Source organism: Prosopis cineraria, unplaced genomic scaffold (genome assembly GCF_029017545.1).
Source record: "Prosopis cineraria cultivar Desert tree isolate PC_DT_omini unplaced genomic scaffold, ASM2901754v1 PC1879, whole genome shotgun sequence".
Taxonomy (NCBI): domain Eukaryota; kingdom Viridiplantae; phylum Streptophyta; class Magnoliopsida; order Fabales; family Fabaceae; genus Prosopis; species Prosopis cineraria.
Window position 1 is genome coordinate 7,419 of NW_026557204.1, and position 19,187 is coordinate 26,605.

A 19,187-nucleotide genomic window follows, 5' to 3' on the forward strand; every position below is an offset into this window, starting at 1 on the left:
AAATTTTAAAAATAATGTGTATTATATGTAACTGTTTTAAAGTTTAAAAATGTTTTATGCGTTTTAGCCTTTTTTTTTTATATAAAAATTATGCGCGTTAACTTGTTCAAGAGGTGATTAAGGTTAAGCGGCCATTTGTTAAAAGTTTTACAGGTATATATAACTGCCCCTGTATTCATGATCTAAGCTTCATTAACAAAGAAGCTGGGAGATTATCGTGCTTGATTGATTTCAAACAGTAATTTTGCGAGAATGTGGGGCGGCTAAGATTTGTTTATTGTATTTCCCCCCTGTCTGACATATTCAATGACGATTTCCCGATTGACTATGGACCCTGCACCCAACACCATCGATTCCAGCCCTGCTATATATACACCCGCATATACATCGCCTCAGCATCCACATCGTGATACTGAATTACTGAAATCCATTCTCTGCAATGGCGGCGCCTCACATGCCTCGCGTCAATCTTGGTACCCTAGGCTTTGAGGTATCTGCTATTTCTTCTCTTCGCTTGTTGCTGTCCCCTCTAAATAATATATTTGAGTATCTGTTTGTAAGTCGTCTGCCTGTGCTTCCTCTCTTAAGGCTTCACTCATTCCTCGTACAGACTTCAATCTTGCTCTTCTATGAATACTACTACTCTCTGTCTATGTCGATGACGGATGAGCGTGCTCCCCTCTTTACAGGTTTCCAAGTTAGGATTTGGCTGTATGGGCCTTACTGGAGTCTATAACGCTCCTGTCCCTGAAGAGGTCGGAATATCCATTATCAAGTATGCGTTCAGTCAAGGGATTACGTTCTTTGATACGTCCGACTTTTATGGAGCCAATACCAACGAAGTTTTGGTAGGAAAGGTGACCGTGATCAATCCTTGCGGCTATTATCCCTGTTTTTACATTGCATGTGTCCTGCTGCGCTAAATCCGGTCTTTGGATTTGTTTAATTTTTAACGTTTTACTGTTGAGTAGGCCATAAAGGAGTTACCCAGAGAAAACATCCAGCTGGCAACGAAGTTTGGTATTACCGCAGATGCAAATTTATCTAATATTCAGATCAAAGGTACGCCAGAATATGTGCGTTCATGTTGTGAAGCCAGCTTGAAAAGGCTTGGTGTGGAATACATTGATCTTTATTATCAGCATAGGGTGGACAAGTCAGTGCCAATAGAGGACACGGTTAGCGATTTCTTCCTCCACAATATCCTGTAAATTTTTTGTATTAAAATGGCGTGTTACAGCAGTATACGTTACTCAAGAGTCTGTTGCTGTGTTGCATTATAGGTAGGGGAACTCAAGAAACTGGTGGAAGAAGGAAAAATTAAATATATTGGGTTGTCCGAAGCTAGTCCTGATACAATTAGGAGAGCACACGCGGTTCATCCCATAACAGCTGTGCAAATAGAGTGGTCCCTGTGGACTCGGGACATTGAAGAGGAGATAGTTCCGCTCTGTAGGTTAGTTCTCCACTTTCTGTCTAGGTTCTGAAATCACTACTCTCTCACAACCCTGAGAATTCATTACAATAGCCTAAAGCCTTGAAGCGAATGTTAAGGACCAAAACATATATAGTCACTGATGTGTGCATGTTTGCCTCTCGAACCAATGGCTCTGGTAATGTGAGTTCACTTTCTCGATGGATTTTTCTTGTAGAGAGCTTGGTATTGGAATAGTGCCGTATAGCCCTCTTGGTCGTGGCTTTTTTGGTGGCCGTGGAGTTGTGGAAACCGTGCCTGCAGATAGCTTCCTGGTACAGAATAGAACAATGTTTTGCATTTGCTTTTTAATTCCTAGTTTAGTTGAAACATTAGTTAAGTTGTGTCCTTTTTCCATTAATAAAATATTTTTATTTTATTACTTAGATATGCCATTTAGTTCATTAAGATGGCCAGCGCTATATATTCTTTAAAGAACATTGGTGCAAGTAATAAACCCCGCACTGTTCTCCCACTATTGCTAAATTTAAGCTTTGAAAGAGGAAAACATTTTATTATTCAAGAGCCAAGGCTGTCTGATGGTTACGTTGTTTCACACATTAGAGCTCGCATCCCCGCTTCCAGTCAGAGAATTTGGAGAAGAACAAGAAAATATATGATCGAATAGAAACCGTTGCTAGGAAGCATCAGTGCACTCCTGCTCAGCTAGCATTAGCATGGGTACTCCAACAAGGCAATGACGTTGTGCCTATCCCTGGTGAGTGGCTGGCTCCCTAATGCCTACATTCCTATTTAAACTCGCTACTCTGAATCCGGCAATTAAGGCTTGTTATTTTGTTGTCTGAACAAACCAATATACATGCATCGTGTCTGTCTGTCTGTGGGCGTTCTTGTGTCTTTCTAAAACAAGACAATGTAGTAATGTACTTTATCAATAAAGGTTTCTTTCAAGATTGTTGCTGAAAAAACATGATTCGTAATTGTGCTTAGATCACTCTGCAAGCTTTGAGTTTGAAAAAAAGAAGAAGCATAGTTTCATATTTCATCACGTTGAAATTATATGTCAAATATTTAGCGATCATATCAGTACCGGATGTCCGTATGCTATTAATATTTCAAATATTCAAATTCGTTGTTGCGCCAATTTCTTTTTCGTCCCTTAGTCGAGTTGTTATCTTGATATTTGTCCATCTCTGTTGTATTACATGAATTTTCTGGACCTTTATTTTTCAGGAACAACAAAGATTAAGAACCTAGATCAAAATTTGGGTGCCTTAGCGGTGAAACTTTCAAATGGGGACCTCCAAGAAATTTCTGAGTGTGTCCCCATTGATGAAGTAGCAGGTAATCAATACTTTAAGAGCTGGGACCATTTCAGCTGGAGGTTCGCTAACACGCCCTCGAAAGAGTGTAAGGCCTCAATATGAACAGAGAATGATGTAATTTGTGTTCTGAAGCAAAAAATGACGGCAATACCAATAACCTGTAAACCGAGGCTCCAAAGTATATAGCCTGGGTTGGGTGCTTTGGGAGTTGAGTATTGTTGAAATTTTAAATTATTGTGTGGGATTGTCCTTGGTAGTATGTCCAAAATCATGAATTATGTTATTGTATGAATAAGATGTGGGGTTTCACCGTCATATTGGCATGAAAATTTGTTACGATTCTTCCTTATAAAGTAGATTTGACTTTAAGGAGTTACTCCAATTGGCAATGACATGGAATGGGATGAGGGAGCATTTAGGTGCACCCGTGCCTCTTTGTCAAATATGAATGAAGACTTCAATGACTCAAGATACTATAATTTGGTTTAGCCTTTAATAAATCACATCAATCACCCTCTTCTTCAATTTTGACCTTATATAAAAAAGAATAAAATCAATTTCACCAATGTTTTCATTGAACTATTTAAGCTAAATAGAATGATTTAAGTAATGAATATTGAATAATGAAATGGTCACTTGTTTGGAAAATGCAAGAGAGATTAACAAAATACAAGATCATTCAATCTTTCATGTTCTATCTTGTTTCTTTTTTATTTTTTGGTGTAAATTTTTTCAAATAAACTCTAATTCCTTTCACATCCTGAAAAAGCGAAAGTTTGGCCTGAAATATGAATTGCAAACTTCTTTAATATTGGAGCACTACCCCCAAACTATTGTCAGTAGACATTTACATCAAAATTAAAATGCATTAGTAATTGTTAATATTTGAAATTATTGTAAAGAAAAAGAAAAGCAAGAAGCTGACTAGGTTCTATTTCATTTGCAATTTTATGAGCTTCTTCAAGACAAAAGAGCCTCAATGCTTGTAGTATAGTTGCATCTCAAAAATCATATCAAAATATTTATAGGTAGACTTGTACATTGAAAAAAAGTCTAGCATCGCTTCTGTCACTCTACTCTTACAAAATTCCCCATCATACAAGAATGCAAGATTTAAAAAGTATGTTGTTGCATGCAAATTACACTTTAAGTGTTTATCCCATCGAGTTTGAATTATGTTTGTGCAAGGCTTGTATAGTTTCCTTTTTTAATGAAAGAAATTTTTGATTGAATTTTTTGCTCTCCTCATGCCTTGATAAACATAAGCCAAAGATGATTTTTCATCAATATCTACAATTCTTAGTAGCTTGATAAGGGGACTTGTAAGACAAACAATTTGATGGCAATCATTCCAAAACTTTTTGTCCAATACAATGTCACTAACTAGTTGCTCAGCTTTAGTTCTTAATAATTTATTATCACAAGAGTGATTATTTAAGAGCAAGGCTTGCAAGTTAGACTTGTGTTCATACAAACTCTTCAATTTAATGAAAGTAGTAGCAAACTCGGTTGCTCGTGGACACACAATTTCTTTCCAACCATATTTTCTCTTAAGGCATGACAAAAAAGCTATACAAACATAGTAATCTTCGATGCCTTCGTTACAAGATCAAAGACATGAGGCATGCTTGCAATGTCTACAAAATAAGATTCAAACAGTGAGTAACATAAGGTGACCAATAAATATGATTATATTTTTTACAAATCAACCTGCTTGCAGCTACATAATTAACTGCGTTATCAATCACCACATGTACTATATTTTCAAGCTTCAGAGTGATGCTGGATGAATGACTCATACCAGAGCACTGAGCTTAGAGCAAAGAGATGTTGGATGAACAATTCAATTTCAGAGTGAAGCATGCATGCATGAACAAGGACGAGTAGATGAAGGACGATGGATGAAGGACGGTGAGGAAGATGAAGAGAAGTGAGAAGATGGTTGACGACGAGGAAGATAATGAAGTGAGCAGCCACAATCGCAACTCACAAGACGACAAGAAGAAAAGAGCGTAAAGGGAAATTGTGGAATTAGGACATAGAGTGATGACTTGAGATTTTGACTTTTGATAATGAGTAAATTGAATGAGACATAGCATAATAGTGTTCTAGAAAAATACTTTTAAAAAAAAATAAAGACAACATTGTTTTTAACAAATTGGGGGAGAAGGAAGAATTACAACAGGTCCCACACAAAAAAATTAATTACTATAAAGTTTATTGACAACTCAATCAAACTGTATTATTGATAATTAGTTGTGCTGTGAATAATAAAAATAATACTATATTTTCATTATGTTGAAATTATATGTCAAATATTCGAATTCATTACTGTACGGTGTTCAATTTAAATCAAAATTGCATGACCATAGTATAGTTATTATCTTAATACTTGTCCATCTCTTTTGTTGCAGTGGAAATTGTTTTTGTATTAGCTGACATTAATTTTCTAGACCTTCGTGGGAACAACAAAGACTAAGAACCTAGATCAAAATTTGGGTGCCTTGGCAATGAAACTTTCAGATTGGAACCTTAGAGAAATTTCTGGGACAGTTCCTATTGATAAAATGCCAGGTGGTCGATGAGCAGGGACCAATTCAGCTGGAGGTTTGCTAACACTCCTCCAAAAGGGTTCTAATGGCTCAATATGAACAGAGAAGGCTGTAATTTGCGTTCTGTTCTGAAGGCAGCTATGACAGCAATATCAATAAGCTGTGAACATAGGCTTTGAAACCTACGTCTAGATACGATGAATAATACAATAGCCTGGGTTTGATGTTTTGAGAATGGGGCATTCTTAAGTTCTAAATTTTTGCGCGATACTGCCCTCAGTAGCACTCCCAAAGTCATGAATTATATTTTTGTATGAAAAAAATGTGTGATTTCGTTGCGCGTGTTCTCATGAATATTTGTCGCGACTTCCTTATAAAATGGATTTGACTCGAAGGAATTAGTTATCCATGACACAGAATCAGAGACCAAGTAGGTGCACGCGCACCTCATTGGCAGATATAACTAAAATTTTGAACGACTAAATGACTAGAATTGAGAATAAGGATGAAGTTTAAAAGTTTTATTTAAATAAGAGTTTGAATTTTAAAAATAATTTTTTTTAAAATAATCAGGTTTAAAGGCCTAGCTCTAATAAGCCCTGTAAAAAAAGAGCTCAAGCCTGGACAGCTCTTCAATCTCTATTATATTATTATTAATTTGTTTTTAGTAGACACATGTTTGAAGCGAAAAACCTACTCGCCTGAAGCCCTGATCCTACACATATTATATTATTATTAATTTTAATTTATTCTAAAATTAATTTAATATAATTTAATAAATATCAGTGTGCTGTATAAAATTTTTGATATTTTTTATTTTTCTATAATTATTACGTTTGTGCATTTATAAATAATGAACTGTTTTTTAACTAAGATTTGAATTTTATTATTAAATTTTTAAATGTGTTTTGTTTAATTTTTAACAAAAATAATAAAAATTTTGATTTTTTTTAAATTTCAAAACAAAACTTGCAGCCCAACCTTAAGCTTTTTAAATAAAAATTAAATTTTAAAAAATGAGTGAAAAATGAAAAAGTAGACCTTGAGGGCTCAGTCAAGCCTACCCATATTCCAACTTTATCGTGACTATATTTTATTATTTATGTAATGTGAACTACATCTCTTACATCGGAAATCTAGAATCTGTGCAAATGTTCCGGTATGTTAATTGTTTTATTTTATTATTATTATTTTTTTAAGTTACAAGCGGGCAAACCCATACTTGGGAAAAGCCAAGCTGGGGATAAGTTAAGAGCGTATTGCTCAGCGCAAATGTCAGAATGAACGCTTTACATAAGTCAAAGCATTGAACCGACAGATCTGTAGACCTAACTAAACAGCCAAGAGTTTCGTTTCCGTACACGATGCAGCACCAAGCTGCTATTGAAAGCCCAAGATCCACACGCCTTTGTCATCTTTGAGTAATCCTCCACAGGATCCTTGCTTGAGTGTTGTAATTGAGGCATCGACGTCAAGACGAAGCCTACCAGTGTGTGGTCGTAGTCAATGCTGGTTTGCATCGTGGTCAATCTGCAAAATCTGACTCCGAAATCTTCTGCTGATAGAATCTTCGTCAAGCCTAAATGAGCAAAGACTCTGAATGCTTTGCATATTGTAAGAACTTCACTCAAAAATCCATTTACTTCTTATGGTCCATTGTAGCCAACAGACATAGGTAAAGATTTCACACCATGGTCATCTTTAGAAGAGGCCTCTGCCTGCTTTAGCATGCGCATTCCAATCCAACCAAGCTTGCAAATTACCATCATTTAACAAGTTAGGATTAATAAAATCACACCAAGCCTCACTGATAGGTTTGCAAGCTCATAAAATATGAAGAGTACTCTCCTCACTCTCACGCTCAGAAGGATAGAGAGGATCATGACCAAGGCTTCTCTGAGCTCTTTGGTAGTTAGTAGGTATTAGGTAATTTATCATGAGATACTTGCCAAAGAAAGGATTTAATCTTCTCTAAAGCTGATAATTTGGACTAAACTCAACAGGCCAATTCGAACCCGTCCAAGAAAAATTTATGATTGAATCTCAAAAGAATAATAATCTTGTTTAATGTTCGGGCCCATTCAGGCTTCCTGAATAAGCCTAAGAAATATTAGGCTAAGCCCGATTGGGTTCGGAGTTAACCCGAATACTCGAATAAAAAATAAATTTCTTAAAAAATATATATAATATAATAAATATTAATTAATTTTTTAAATTTTATGTCATTTTATACTAAAATAACATATATTTGAGTGTATTACTATATTTATTTTTTAAAAAATTAAAAATATTTATATTTTCATATATTTATTATTTTTAATCAATAAAATATCTCAAAATAATATTTAAAATATATTTAAATATTGATTTTTATATTTCAAGCCCCAATTTTTTTAACAAAAAGTTTTGAGTCCTATACATCATTTGTGTATCCAAAAATATATTTTATATTTTTATAAAATAAGATAATTAATTTTAATGTAAAAATAATTTTAAAAATAAAATTTGGGTATATATAAATTCCTGACTCTACTACTAAATAAACATAATAAATAGAATAATATTATTGAATAATTATTTGATTATTGTTCACTCCAGACTTAGTTAAAAATTAAAAGTAAATTAAAATAAATACCTGTAGGGATTAAACAATATAAAAAGATAAATAAAAAAAGAATTCAAAAAAATAGTATTTTACTCATAATTAAATAACTTATTTTATATAATATAATGATATCTATTTTTCTCATATTTTTAAAATAAAAAGTACAGTTTACCCAAAAGTTATTAAAAATTTTAAAATAATCGGGTAATAATTTTAAGTTAGTAGTTTAACTATGATTGAATTGAGATTAACTTGATTATTATTAAAATAATATAATTTAATTACAATATATAAAATATTTATATATGACCATGATAAGAGCAATATTTAAATAAAAGAAAATATTCATGAATAAACTACACATAATATAACAAAACATAACAAAATTACTTAAGTATAAAGTTGATAAGTTATTATTTTGGTTAATGTATACATTTAGTCCTTTTAACTTTACACAATGTTTCATTTTAGTCCCTTAACTGAATAAAATATTTTTTAGTTCTTTAACCATAACACCATTAGTTTTATCCCAAAAATTTTTTACATTAAACTCTTAAATATTGACAAAATATTCTCAAATGTTAACATATTAAATTTAATTTTTTTAAAAAAATTGCAGTGATTGATACAAAAAATAATCATTTAAAACTAATAAAGTTAGAGTTAAAGGATTAAAAAATACTTTATAAAATTAAAAAATAAATTAAACCTCATATAAAGTTAGAGGATTAAAAGTATACTTTAGTCTATTATTTTTTATTTTATTGTTTTAAAGTTAAAATAATATTTTATACTTAACAAAATTATTTAAAAATTAAAATTAATTCAAAAATAAAAAAATATTTTTAAAAAGTTTTGAATATTCAAGCTAAGTTGAATAAGCTTGAAAGTATTAGGGTCGAGCTTGACTATATAAATTTTTTAAATAAAATATTATACTTTAAACTTGATTCAAATAAATTTAATCTAAATTAAGTCTAACTTAATTGAATTATCGGTTCTAATATTTTTAAAGATAAGCCATTTACACAACTTCTTCCAAAGAGAAACACGAGGACGTGAAGGCATTTGTTGGATAATGGTATCTTAATTGTTGATATGTGAGTGTTGATATTACAGAAACCAAACAGTCAGCACCAGTGGTCTAGTGGTAGAATAGTACCCTGCCACGGTGCAGACCCGGGTTCGATTCCCGGCTGGTGCATCTTCTTGTCAAATTTTTGTATCTTTCCGGTAATGAGCAATGAAAATGCCTCAAGCCTGGAAGGGTGACGTCTAGACGCTGGATGAAAGGGAAGTGAAGTAGAAAATCTTTGTTCTTTTGACCACCCGAGGGTGAGATTTAAATAATTCCATGTGTTAAGTGATCTGAATCTTATTTTATTTTTTTGGTTGAAGATTCGAAAATATTTTTATGCACTTTCCTGAAAGTGTTGCTTGTGCTTAAAGTAATTAAACTCAACGTTCAAAGGTGTCAAATAAAATCATTTGAGATAATAAAACTCCCATCACCTTGGGTTTATTTTAGTTATCAATTTGATCCTCCAAATTTAATATTTATCAATTTAAATCCTCATGTTTATTAAATTATCATATTAATTTGTTAAGTTTTGAAACAAAAATTAACTCTCAAATTAATTTAAAATGTAAAATAATTTGACATGTATGTATAACTAAATGTGAATAAATTAGTCTTTAAGTAATTTAATTTCCATCAATATAACTCTTTCCATTTCATTTTGTTCTCATTTTTTTCTATTCTTTTGAAATTTTTAAATCTATTTTTTCCTACTAAAATAATTATACTTTTTTTAATTAATCTACATAACTATCATCACATTTTCTTATCAATGTTTAACAGATTTTAATAGTGTCACATTGTATTAAACAAGGAAAAATTAATCATTTAGTTTTTATAATTTTGACTTAGTTGTAACCAGTCCTTAAATTTTGATTTGTCATAATTCAGTCCCTAAATTTTTGACTTAATTTTAAGTCAGTCCCTGAATTTTATTTTTTGCAATTTAGTCCTTAAAGTTTTTAATCTTTTAAATATTGATCCCTATATTTTAAAAAATAAATTATAAAGATTCAAAATATTTTAAAATTTATTACTAATATTTAAATTATAAAACCCTTTTAATCTTTATAAATATTATAAAAATTAAAATTTTAAAATATTTTTAATTTTTATAATTTTATTTTTTAAAATATAGGGACCAATATTTAAAAGATTGAAATTTACAATATTAAATTGCAAGAGGCAAAGTTCAAAAAATAATTTATAACTGAGTTAAAACTTTGAGAACTGAATTATAACGAGTTAAAATTGAAAGACCACATTATAATTAGGTCAAAATTACAAAAATTAAATGATTAATTTTTTTCATTAAACAATAAAAATTAAATCAATGACTTATGCAAACTTTACAGATCAATTAAATTGATAAAAATTAAAATTGAAAGATCAAATGAATAATTATATTCTGTCAAATTTTGAGATTCAAAGCTTCATTATTCCAAATCCTAATCTAATTACTAGTCAAAACAGATTTCAGTACAAATCGATTTTCTTAAACTATTACTAGAAACGTCAACTAAATCATACTATTATTACTGATCCCAAAAGATCCTGTCTAATCTTTGTAATCATGAAGGAATATAAGATCGAAATCGAAACCTCATGTTGAAAACTGAAATCGAAAACCTATATCAAAATCCCGTCTAATCTTTGCAGCTTAGGTCCTATCAAATTCAACCATTCAAGAAAATGCCTTCCCGAATTATGTTTCCAGACACTTCCCATAGTTTAATAAAAAACAATCATATTTTTGAACAGTTCAATGTTCCCTCATATGAATGAGCATCGGTCGGATGTCAAATCAGATACAACTTGGAAAGTCATTAAATATCATGCATGGGGCAGCATAAAACATCATTTCCAATCAAAATTTCTGGGGGGAGAAATGCAAGAAATAGACCTAAGTCGATTCATCCATCGGTTTACTATTCTCCAGATTATGGTCTGTGATACATCCTCCACTCAGTCTATGTCCTTCTCCTTTGACCTACAAGTATCAGAGAAAAAAAATATGAATAACTGCGGGTGGGATAAAAATTTCAGTAATCGATATAGTTCATTTAATGTCTATTATGACAAACAATTATGCTAAAGTAACAAAACTAAAGTAATATCAAATATATAGCAAAGTATGAAAAAATTTCATCTTTTTAAAAGAATTCCGCACAAATACACACTAGTATGATTATCTAACCACCAAACCTCCAATGATCTTTGATACAAAATCATAAGCTCTCCTGTATCAACCACTTGTTGACCCAAGCACACTTTCAATGGTAGAAATACTCAATCAAAGGTAATCTAACCCATTTTCGGACTATGGTTTCCCTCTTTACACACTTGTGATAGAGGCATCGTTGACTCCTAATGGCACTCTCACGGGCACTAGAGAGTTGCTTGACTACCCGGATGTCCCATGATAATAGTTCCATAATATGTTGTATCAGATCACCTAAGTAACAACTCGTATAATGCTACACCGGATGTCATATGATACCAGCCCGACCATATGGATTTTTCACTCACATCTCCATACACATACATCCTCACATATCCTGGATGAACTCTCACTCCTTATAATCATGCTCTTTTCACAATTTTCACTGCTTATTCACATTTCCATATAACCCACTTTTATACATAACATATATATATATATATATATCAATCGAAACCACTATCCTTTTAAATTTCATTTCACAAATCAATTTTCATGCTAAAACCGTTTACAATGTTAAGTCATGCATAAAACTCATAAAATAACATATTTCTCATCTTGTATTTACTTCTACACAGTTATAATAATTAATAAATATAATAAACTATATGGTTACCTCAACCCTTCTGTCCGATAGAAAGGTTACCTGTGAAATTTCCTTACTTGAATCTCTCTTCATTTATTTACGCATCACATACTAAATCTACACAAAATTGACATCTAAAGTCAATTTCACAATCAACAAAAAGTGTCAATTATTGCAATTAAGCACCTAATCACTATCAATTCCATAATTTACACTCAATCACACGTATCTCAACTAATTACCCCTCATTACAAGTTTTAACCTTTACCTAGCTAAAATTTATCTCACTACTCTCTCTCTAGATTAGGTCAAATTGTGCTTATAGCTTTAAAATTTTATCGTTCCGACTTAAACTAGTCACAAAGTACTAGTTTAGTTTCAGAGAACCTTTTTACTACTATAGGGTAAGAAATTAACTCCTTAAAACTTTTGATTTCAATTACTCGCTAGTTAAAACTAAGAGAAAATAGGGTAGAATTAGATATTAAGGTAATACGAGACTTACCCAATAAGTAACAAGTCAAAAACATCGCTCTTACTTCCAAGAACCAAAGCCCTAGTAGAATCCCTTCTCTTTTCCATGCCAGAACCCTTTTCTCTTGTTCTTCCCTTCTATTTCATGAGCTGGACACATCTTAATTAATCTGATTTCTGCATCATACGCCACGACGCACCCATCCTCCACCACGGCACTTGGCACAGTGAGGGAAATCCTCACTATGCTCACATGCTCTACTTCAGGATTCCACTCTTTTACTCACATCTGTTCATATAACATTCCAATGAGTCAAATTAACATCTCACTATCTAGAACTCTAATCCTACATTAAATTACTAATTCATTCCCTAATCAATCCTTAATGTAAGATTAAAAATTTGAGATATTACAGAATATGCAAAGAGCCTTTGGAATTTTTTCAGATATAATGAAAATCTTATAAAAATTTGTAGCTTTTTGACAATGAGTACCCTTACACTAGGGAAGAAATAGTTTGGCATGTCAACTTCTTCAAGAGCTATTTACATAGTCCATAATTTATAGTTTGTTCATTATAGTTAGAATTTTAGCTAGACTTATTAGAAAAGTTAGATGGTTAGAAACTCTAATTAGTATATTGTTGTAGTTTGTTGGACTTTGATTGTAAATATTGAACACTTGAATAGATAATGATTTTGGTGTTCCATTGGTTTATATGCTTATATTGATACTGCTGTTATTTATTGAACACTCTAGCTATATATGTTGGGTTGTTGATGTTGTGAAAATTTGCAAGTTCAAACGACTATAAAGAAAAATATTGATCAATTATTTTAAAAAATAAATAACATCACTTTTATAACAAGATATGTAGTTTATATTAACCACGTTACTTTTTATGGATAAAAGCAACTTGGTTTTTAAAGAAACCCATCCCTTTTTTTGAAAAATGGATGTGACTTCTTCATAAACCACGTCTCTTCTTATTAAAAGCAACATGGTTTTTATTATCCACATCCCTCTTAAAAGTAATGTGAATGGGTTAACTTTCTAAGTCGTCTTGATCTATGTACCCCATAATAAAGACAAGAAATGCACTAAAACAGCAACGTGAAAAGCATCCTTTATGGTGGTAAGAATTTAATTGCCTTCACACACACACACGTATTGTAGGAAGAAGTGACTCTCATTGTAGAAAGAGGCCTTGATGCCTATAGATTTCATTTATTGATCAATGATGCAAGTCTTTTACTAACCTAGGTGCATTATGTTGAAAATTATTATATTGATTTTCAACATCTTTCTGTCATATCTTTCACTTATTATTATTTTTATTTATAATTTATATGTTAATTATCTCTTGAGTCTTTTTTACCATTCTCTATTTGAATATAATATATGTGGTCTTATTTTACTTTGTAATAATCATTTTTTGATTTGGCAGGCATGGAAATTTCTTTGCAAATTCTCACTACAAATTTTCTCTTGAGAAGGGGTTAAGCACTTAAGCTATATAATTTCACTTTCTACAATCATGCCATATGGAGTTGAGATTGTCTAACTAGATCTTAAAAGTTATTAAACTACGTTTAATCACTTTTTCCACCCATGTTACATAAAGTTGAGATCATCTTATTAATTTTTAAAAATTATTAAATTATTTTTTATCATTTCACACATTAATAATAATCAATTAAATACTGATATATTAAAAAAATTACTTTCATACATCCCATGCATTTCACAGGATACTTAGTAATATACTACTAAATATGAAGAAATTGATTTTATTATAATTATTTCACTTATATTTACTTATTTTTTATACTTAAAATGGAAAATTTATCGATGAGAAAATATACAGAAATTATATATATTAAATAAATGTACAACATGAAATAAATTTTATTTCCTTTGCTTAATTGACCTTATTCTACATCCACATTATTATATTATGATTAAAGTGTACCTTTCATCCTCTAATTTTGTATAAGATTTTAGTTTGATTTTATAATTTTATAGATAAAGTATCTTTTCAATCCTACAACCCTGCCACCATTAGTTTTAAATGATTATTTTTTGTGCCAATCATTGTATTTTAAAAAATTAAATTTACTATATCAATATTTGAGAATATTTTTGTTAGTATTTAAAAGTTCAATTTTCTTGATGATGAAATTAACTATGTTAGGGTTTAGGAACTGAAAAAAAAATTATAAAATTAAGGGACCATAATGATACTTTGTATAAAGTCAAAGGATTAAGATACACTTTATCTTTTGCCTAAATTAGATTTTAATAAATTCAACTAAAAAAAAGTAAAATCTCACCTAACACATGGTAAGTGATCATCTCCAATCCTTCGGGGAAGAAGTTCAGGAAATTATTTGGCTATAATGATTCATTCTCATGATAATATCAGCATCATCATCACCCATATCATAAAGGTCTCAAGACTTCAAATGAACAATCATCTTTCAGTCTTTATGTTCTCTATCTTTGACACAATAAACTTGTTGTGCCTCTAAAGTAGAGATATAAGGCTCATCCTCTTCATGTTTATTGGTGTTAAGGTGTTGCCGAAATCATCTGTAGTGATTCCTCGCAAGAATATCAATGTATTTGCCTGAATATATTTGAACAAGTTAAGGTCACTCTAAAATGTCCCTTGGTAATTCAATTCAGTTATATAAACAAGCTTAACATAATAAGGGAAGCCTCTAGAACACATATTGGTGTTAGATGAACTCACACAACTCATAGTAATAGGAAAGGTGTGAAGCCCTAGTGCAAGCCTACCATAGTGTAGAAAGGATCAAACATATACAATCAAAGATAGATAGTCTCATAGTCATGCAATTATCCATTACCAGGTGAAATAGCACACAATTGAGAACAATTTATTACCAATCACCTAGTGTAGACTTCACTTATTCTAACATGCTTGTAAGCACCTAGAGAACTCTGTTCTCAACTAACAACCAATGACCAACTCCTATGACAATAAGACATGTATTGGGAAAAGAAAAGCTCTAGAACAATCATGACACATATCATCTACGAGTAGATCAAATATCTGCATCAAATGCTTTAATTTTAAAAAAAATAAAAATAAAAAATCACTCAACAAAATGACTTGTCTAACATAAGCTTCGAATCGAATTAGAGTGTTTTTGTTATTAATTAGTGCTTTTGAACTTTTAGATTACTTGATAAAACTTGTTAATATATCATGAAGTGAATTGCAATTTGAATGGATAAGACGTCCATGTGTTTATTTTCACAAGAAATTTATAGGGTACTTAATCTATTGTTGAACATGAAACAGTTTGTTGGCAAAAAAAAAAAAAAGAACATGAAACAGTAATTATCGCATGAATTCCAACCTCATTGAGAGATCCATAAAATCAAAGACCGTGAAGATATTTCCTTTTTAGCTCTGGGTATCCCAAGTCAATAAATAATATTTTCCTCCAAACACCAATCAATGCTGCTTTACTATTGATATCATATAATACAATAATCACCATGAATAGATATTATATGTTGTATCTAAAAATAAATTCTAGCATCTATAAGTTACAAGGAAAATGCCCAAGGGTCTACATTTTCCGTTAAAATAACAAAATTACAGAAATATTATTGGTGCAGTAAGACTGGCATACCAACAAATCACCTTCCATCATTCAAGTCAATCAGCACATGATTTGTAATGCTATAATCTCCTGTGTTTCTATAGCTGATGCTATCGCCACTTTCACTTATGCCAGATGTCTCTCCAAGCAATGGTTCAATTTCCCCTGAATTATTATCATTGTTTACCCATGTATGCTTCCTTGTCATCCTTATTCCCTCTAACTCCATTGCAACTTCTTTCATGCTAGGTCTCTCATCACCTCTAAGTCTTAAGCACCTCTTAGCAAGTGAAGCCACTTCTTTTAGTATCTCTTCATTGTTCTCAATCATTATGCCACTTCAAGTACTTCAAACAATTGACCTTTCCTCAAGGATGATAGGAAGTGCATGGCAAGGCATCTTTCGTCCTCCGGTCTATCAAATGAAAGAGCTATCTTTCCTGTAAGTAGCTCCACAAGCACCACCCCAAAACTGTAGACATCACTTTTTTCAGTGAGTTGGTTGGTTTGCATGTATTCTGGATCCAAGTATCCTAGAGTTCCTTGTACCATTGTGGCTAATTCTGTTTGATCAACTGGAACCAACCTAGAAGCTCCAAAATCAGACACTTTGGCTGTGTAGGAGTCATCCAAAAGTATGTTAGATGGCTTCACATCTCTATGAATTATGGGTGTGGAGGCACTAGAGTGAAGATATGATAGTGCTTCGGCTGTCTCTGCTGCAATCTTCAGACGTGTTTCCCAAGACATCTTGGAAGCCTTCCCCGGATTGTGAATGCAATCATAAAGGGTGCCATTGTTGATGAACTCATAAACTAACAAAGGAATTTCAGTTTCCAAACAACATCCAAGTAGCTTCACCACATTCCTATGATTAATTTGCAAGAGGATGACCATCTCGTTGATGAATTGTTCAATTTGGTTTTGATCAACAAGTTTGGACTTCTTGATTGCAACAACTTTGTTGTCATTAAGAATTCTCTTATAAACAGTTCCATAACCTCCTTTTCCAAGTATTAAGCTATCATGGTAGTTGTTGGTTGCCCTTTTCAACTCCTCCATAGTGAAGATTTTAGCTGTTTGGGAAGAAGCTTCTTTAACAGAGAGTCGTTGTTGCAAGATCAAGCCACCATTTTGTCTGAAAAAATGTTCCTTTTGTTTGATGAGATTCCTCTTTCGGTATACCAAATACAGCCAAGACATACTAAAAAGTAAAGCAACTAAGGCTGCACTTGTACCTACATATCAACATTGAAGAATAGAAAGCACTTTAGCCATGGATAGGACTATACATATCTATGGACTTATGTAATGAACTGCATGGAATATATTATATGTATGTATATGGAGGAATGACACCTAGAGACCAATGCTTCAATTTAATTCAAGTTTCAGACAAAAAATTTAAATTTGAAATTCCGGTTTCGTCGTTAATAATCAATTACTCTTTTCCCTAAAATGTTTCATGTTAAGCTTTGGAAGATTAGTTGCAAATTATCATATAGCTAGTTGGCAATAATTAGATGAGTGTTAAATCCTTGCAACAAGCTAAGTACTTCTGAAATTTCAAACTATCCAAATTTTGACACTATTGTGGGAAAAAATGCACCTAATGTCAACTTTTAATATGGAAGCATGCAGTAAATTGCAAATTAGTAACACAAAAGCCTATGGTATGCTGGAAATTGTTTTCTGGGGCGCAAGATGGCAGTACAATTAGAAAAAGGAATAAATAAGTTTGATACGCAGAAATGGCCGAAAAAAAAAGTGTTTGATATGCAGATGGAAATGAGGAATAATGTTTCTTAAATAAATATATTTTATATTATAAAAATACCAAAATACATATCAAATTAAAATACAAAAAAAAAACCATCTTTATCCCAACAATCAACTCTTACCCTCTTCATCACTAACAACAACAATTCTCCTATTTCAGAAAACCATTTACATACCAATAATCATCATTTTACCATTTCAACAATCCCCAACGTTTAACAAGTCAAACATAAATGATGAAATCGCCATTTGAAAAAGAAATTGCTTTATGTATCAAAAAAATTGAAAAAAGAAATTAAAATATCATCCACGGAGGAAACATGGAAGCATCAATCTTGAGAGTTGAGCTATATTTGCCCCACTCAGTCTATGAAGCCTTGTGCAAAATTGATAATAAAAGAAATTTGCGAACCGAGACCGAAGGAAAAAAAAAAAAAACACACACACACACACACACACACAATGAATTAAAGGCCATTACCAATGAAGATCCTTGAAAATAGACTTCTTTTTGGTCCGCAACGAAAACCCCCGATCGTGTTGACACAATATTCAATAACGCTGCATTTGTTCATTGAATGATCTTGACATTCGTCTATATCTGTAATTTCAGTTTGTAATACGAGCAAGTGTATCAGTAAATAAGAAATTATAAGGGGAAAAAAATAAAGGAAGGGAAGTATGCAAATTCAAGTTAGTTAAAATTAAAAAAAAAGAAGAAGAAGAAGAAGAAATAAGGGAATTACCATGACATCCATCAGGATGGTATGGGTTTCCTTCGAAACCATGTTTGCATCTGCAATTGTACCCAAATCCACCAGGAGAGTCCACACAATCGGTGTTGTTGGTGCAAGCATAGTCTAATCTTGCCTTAGCAACATCACAAGTAACATTTGAAACTGTCCAATTTAGCACAAGCGGGGCTTCATCAAAGGGTAACTGCTTTAGATGCCCAAGGGAGAAATTGTACCAATCCTTTTTAACAACAAAAGCATAGCTACAATTGTTGAATTCCGAAATATTCGCATGGTTCTTGAAGCTATATGCTTCAAAATCGATATTCCTCATTCCAACAGGAATATCCACCTGGCAACACCCAATACCTGAACAATTTTTAGCATACATCTCACTCGGAAATGTGTCGCACCGCGTTAAGCAGCCGGTGGAATAAACGGTAGTACTGTGGTTCACGAAACTATTTAAGTAGCCGTAAGTATCACAACCAACATTTATGAACTTGTTTTCTTGTGCTAGAAATGGTGAAAGCACTACCCATGGTAAGGGATATAGACGAGCTAGAACCTGTTGTGACTCCTGGTTCATTGTCACATTTTGAAGCCACAGACATGAACAAGGTCATTTGACCATGGGAGGGATATGCTAGAACATTTCATCTTCCGATGAATAAGGTCGAGCTGTTACATGTGAGATCAAACCGTTTCTCTGCCGGGAACATTTTCACCGACGCCAAATGGGTATGGAATACTGACATT

The 19,187-nt window shown here is 32.0% G+C and overlaps 1 protein-coding gene, 1 non-coding gene and 1 pseudogene across 2 annotated transcripts; 2 read left to right on the top strand and 1 right to left on the bottom strand.

Annotated features, from left to right (window-relative positions):
- Nucleotides 1-375: 375 nt before the first annotated feature.
- Nucleotides 376-3,075, top strand: LOC129301073 (probable aldo-keto reductase 1). The gene is made up of 7 exons (XM_054939645.1): nt 376-490; nt 690-857; nt 972-1,178; nt 1,284-1,456; nt 1,653-1,749; nt 2,039-2,192; nt 2,669-3,075. Exons 1-7 carry the CDS (start codon nt 440-442, stop codon nt 2,860-2,862), a joined length of 1,044 nt encoding a protein of 347 aa, XP_054795620.1. The 5' UTR covers nt 376-439; the 3' UTR covers nt 2,863-3,075.
- Nucleotides 3,076-9,050: 5,975 nt separating this feature from the next.
- TRNAG-GCC (transfer RNA glycine (anticodon GCC)) lies at nt 9,051-9,121 on the top strand. The gene has a single exon. It is a non-coding gene; the product is annotated as a tRNA-Gly (tRNA).
- Nucleotides 9,122-15,942: 6,821 nt separating this feature from the next.
- Nucleotides 15,943-19,054, bottom strand: LOC129301072 (putative wall-associated receptor kinase-like 16; annotated as a pseudogene).
- Between the last annotated feature and the right edge of the window lie 133 nt (nt 19,055-19,187).

Bases quoted from the DNA above. Each gene is read 5' to 3' on its own strand.
- LOC129301073 (XM_054939645.1), top strand. From the start codon at position 440: ATGGCGGCGCCTCACATGCCTCGCGTCAATCTTGGTACCCTAGGCTTT. The intron at 1,750-2,038 runs GTACAGAATAGA...TTCACACATTAG, and splicing joins TGCCTGCAGATAGCTTCCTG to AGCTCGCATCCCCGCTTCCA. The intron at 2,193-2,668 runs GTGAGTGGCTGG...TTTATTTTTCAG, and splicing joins TGACGTTGTGCCTATCCCTG to GAACAACAAAGATTAAGAAC.